At 60.9% G+C, this 3,728-nt stretch overlaps 1 protein-coding gene across 1 annotated transcript; it reads left to right on the forward strand.

Annotated features, from left to right (window-relative positions):
* The first annotated feature begins 389 nt into the window (after positions 1-389).
* GSX1 (GS homeobox 1) lies at positions 390-3,397 on the forward strand. Its single transcript, XM_021286174.2, has 2 exons — positions 390-1,984; positions 2,429-3,397. The coding sequence occupies exons 1-2, from the start codon at positions 1,597-1,599 to the stop codon at positions 2,782-2,784; spliced, it is 744 nt and encodes a 247-aa protein (XP_021141849.2). The 5' UTR covers positions 390-1,596; the 3' UTR covers positions 2,785-3,397.
* The last annotated feature ends 331 nt before the right edge of the window (positions 3,398-3,728 follow it).

The following is a 3,728-nucleotide window of genomic DNA, read 5'->3' on the forward strand; positions in this document are numbered from 1 at the left end:
TTTACTAGCATTCGTTTTCCTTCGTTCTGTTTTTTTCGCTATTAATTTGTGCACTTACGTACAATTCTAGGCTCGGGCATCAACAATCTCTCGGCATAACTTCCATAGATTTCAGTAAGAAATGCGACTGCAGGAAAGAACAGCCTCTGCACAAGCCAGAAACGCAGGATTACACTGATTCCAAGGCTTTTCCTTCTCTTTATTTGGAAAAGTCCATCTGTTTTTGAGGCGATTTGCTGTAGGGAGAAATATCTCCACATTTTGACAGGAGTCGGCGGGTGCGTTCGTCTTTTTCTTTCCCGTATATTAAACGGGAAGAGCAGGGAGGAAGACGTATCTCAATGATTTTTTTTTCTTATTTGTTAGCATTTCTTATTCACCTGCAAAATCAAAAAGCTCCAGGGAGCCCAACGCCGAGGTCTCCTGGGCGGACGCCGTGCCGCCGCGCCAGTGCACGTTAGCTCTGATGAACGCGCAGAAATTAGCTTTATACCGCGCTGGAAGTTTTGCAGATCGCTGTGCTAACAAATCCAGACACTGCCGGTGTGTTTACGCTAATTCTCATCCGACGGGAGAAATAACACGTTTCCCTGTCGGTCCCCACAGCCTCAGGAACACTTAAGCGGGGCGCGGCGGTCCGGGGCGCGGCCGGTGCGGGACCGGGGCCAGAGCTGCGGTACGTGGAGCTCGACGGCGGGTGTTACCGCTAAAACCGGGTAGAGGGAACAGGTATAAAGACACGCGGAGAGTGCCGAGCACCTCTTCTCCCGCCGCTGAGGCGCTCGCCGTGGGTACCGCCGACACGGAGCGGTATCTGCGTGTCGGGGTTTCTCTACCCGCACCAACACACCCGCGCTGTTTGGGGCTTTCTGTGGCCGTTATCCGTACCCAGGCACCCACGCCCTCGCCGGGGCCGGGCGGGTGTACCGGCCAGTAGAGCACTGGCTGGCACATCTCGGTGTCCGGGGCCCTCGCCCGACGGCGGCGACAGCGATAAGCAGCGGGTCCCGGCACCGGGCTGGGAACAAAGACACGGGGCTGGGGACGGCAGCGGACGCGGTAACCAGGACGATGCAGCCTGGCGGCGAGGGGAGAGAGAGAGGCCGGTGGTTCTTGGGGGGCCGACCTGGTGCCACAGGTGGGAAAGGTGCCGGGGGACTGCCAGGGGAAGCTGGCGCCGGCAGAGACCGCGGCTGCAGGCGGCAAAATAAACAAGGGGGAGCGGACTGAAAGCTGGGCTGAAAGAGAAGGAGAGCGATAAAGAGAAAGAAAAGAATATTAAATCGCGAGAGAATGAGAAAATAACCCCGCCAAAGGGAGAGGAGGGGAGAGGCCGCCTGCTACGGCGTGGGTGGGGTCGACAAGAATAGAGTACATTATGCAGTTCATTTAGTTAACAAGGGAAATAATGAGGGAGCGTGCGGCGTGCATGCCAAGAGAAGAGGCACAGAAAGCCTATTGAGCGCCCCGGCGCCGCCATCACATGGCGCGGGCGCTATTTAAAGCGGGCGGGCGGGCGCCGTTCAGCACCACTCGGGCTGGCCAGCGGCGCTGCGCGGGTGCTGCGCGGACGCTGCGCGGGCTCTGCGCGGGGCCATGCCGCGCTCCTTCCTGGTGGACTCGCTGGTGCTGCGGGAGGGGGGCGAGAAGAAGGGCGAGAGCAGCCCCCCGCCGCCGCTCTTCCCTTACGCCGTGCACCCCTCGCACCCGCTGCCCGGGCTGTCGGCCGGCGCCTGCCACGCTCGCAAGGCCGGGCTGCTCTGCGTCTGCCCGCTCTGTGTCACCGCCTCCCAGCTGCACCCGCCGCCGCCCGCCATCCCCCTCATCAAGGCTTCCTTCCCCCCCTTCGGCTCCCAGTACTGCCACTCGCCCCTGGCCCGCCAGCAGCACTCCGTCTCCACCGTCAGCGTCGGGCACGCACCGGCGCTCTACCAGGGCGCCTACCCGCTGCCCGACCCCCGGCAGTTCCACTGCATCTCCGTGGGTAAGGGGGACATGCCTGGGGAGGGTCTGCAGGCCTGCATGCTAAACGCGGTCGCTTTGGGGACGTGATGGTGGTCCCCGGGAGGGACAGGACCCTGCCGAAGGCACGTGGGGCGGGGAATCCCTGCCCTGCGCCCACACGCTGGGTGAGAAATCCTGGCACCTCTATCTGCCAGCGCGCCGTGGGATGCTCAGGGGAAGCCCCGCTGCTGCCCGCCGAGCCTACGACCCAGGCGGTGGGAACGGGGGGAGGCGGTCCCGACACCCGGTGACCTCGCACTCCGGGCCAGCAACCACTTGCCAGTTCACCGTCCCCCCGGGGCTGGAGGGTTGCGGTCCCGCAGAGCAGGCGGCGGGGGAGCTCAGCGAGGACTGTCGGGTGCTCGGCGTTGCGGGGCGGGTGGCGGTGGGCCCGCAGGTCCTGACGGTGCGTTCCGCTTCACAGACAGCACGTCCAGCCAGCTGCCCAGCAGCAAGAGGATGCGCACCGCCTTCACCAGCACGCAGCTCCTAGAGCTGGAGAGGGAGTTCGCCTCCAACATGTACCTCTCCCGGCTGCGGCGAATCGAGATCGCCACCTACCTGAACCTCTCCGAGAAGCAGGTGAAGATCTGGTTCCAGAACCGACGGGTCAAGCACAAGAAAGAAGGCAAAAGTAGCTCCCACCGGGGCGGGGGGGCCGGCCACAGCTGTAAATGCTCGTCCCTTTCCACCACGAAGTGCTCAGAAGATGACGAGGACTTGCGCATGTCTCCGTCCTCCTCGGGGAAGGACGACAGAGGCCTCGCAGTCACCCCCTAGCCCCCCGCACACGCACTCTGCCCTCCCAAGAACTGTGGTGAAAGCAGGATGGGGTGTTCGGTCTGCTGTGGTGCTGACATGCAACCGAAGGATTTTATACCGTTTTGTATAATCTGTGTAATTTACGAAGGATTTTTCTGACCTTTCTAGACCCCCAGCCCATGGGGGTGAGTGTCCGTGTTGTAAATAAACAGCTCCCTAGGACCCAAGGCGCCCCAGTAGTGCTGTCTCAGTTGTCGCCCTGCAGGCTCAGCCCCGGACCCGGGAGGGTCCTCACAGACCTCCCGGTGCACCGAGCCAGGCGCGGATGCTGCGGGACGACGGGTGAAGGGATGCTGTACCGGGGCTCCCTCCGTTTACTCGGCTGTTCCCAAAAGCGGACGGATGGGAGGGTCGGGACTGTTTGGGTTATTATATCTATATAACTTTTTTATTGTCTTTCCAAAATTGTTCAGGTTTGGTTTTGACTTCGTCGCTGCCGGGCGCGCAGCTGTGGCTGTATCGTTCCGTCCTCCTCCCTCAACCCCCGCGGGAGATATTTATTTATTTATTTATGTGCAGAGAAATGGCAATGATAATAATGATGGTGATGATGATGATGGTAAAAATAAAAGCTCGTTGTTGGTTTATTTATTTCCCTTCACGTAGAAAGCAGCTGCTCCGTGTCCGCGTGCGTGCGCCGGGACCACAGCCTCTCTCCGTCCCTCTCCGCCGTAACCGGCATCAGGACCGGGATTCCCCTGCCCTGGCGAACGCGGATGGTGAGGGTTTCTCCTTTCGCCGGGCTGCACTGAAGGTAGAGGGTGCGGGGGTCCCCTGTAGCCTGTCTCGGGGGCTCTCTCCGTCCTTCTCATGGACCTATAGGTCGGGCTGGAGTCTGGCTCGACAGAACACCTTTCCCTTCCCTTTACCACTCCCTTCATGTTCTCAAGCCTACGGGAGAG

Source organism: Columba livia, chromosome 1 (assembly GCF_036013475.1).
Source record: "Columba livia isolate bColLiv1 breed racing homer chromosome 1, bColLiv1.pat.W.v2, whole genome shotgun sequence".
NCBI classification, from domain to species: domain Eukaryota; kingdom Metazoa; phylum Chordata; class Aves; order Columbiformes; family Columbidae; genus Columba; species Columba livia.

Bases quoted from the DNA above. Each gene is read 5' to 3' on its own strand.
- GSX1 (XM_021286174.2), top strand. From the start codon at position 1,597: ATGCCGCGCTCCTTCCTGGTGGACTCGCTGGTGCTGCGGGAGGGGGGC. The intron at 1,985-2,428 runs GTAAGGGGGACA...TCCGCTTCACAG, and splicing joins GTTCCACTGCATCTCCGTGG to ACAGCACGTCCAGCCAGCTG.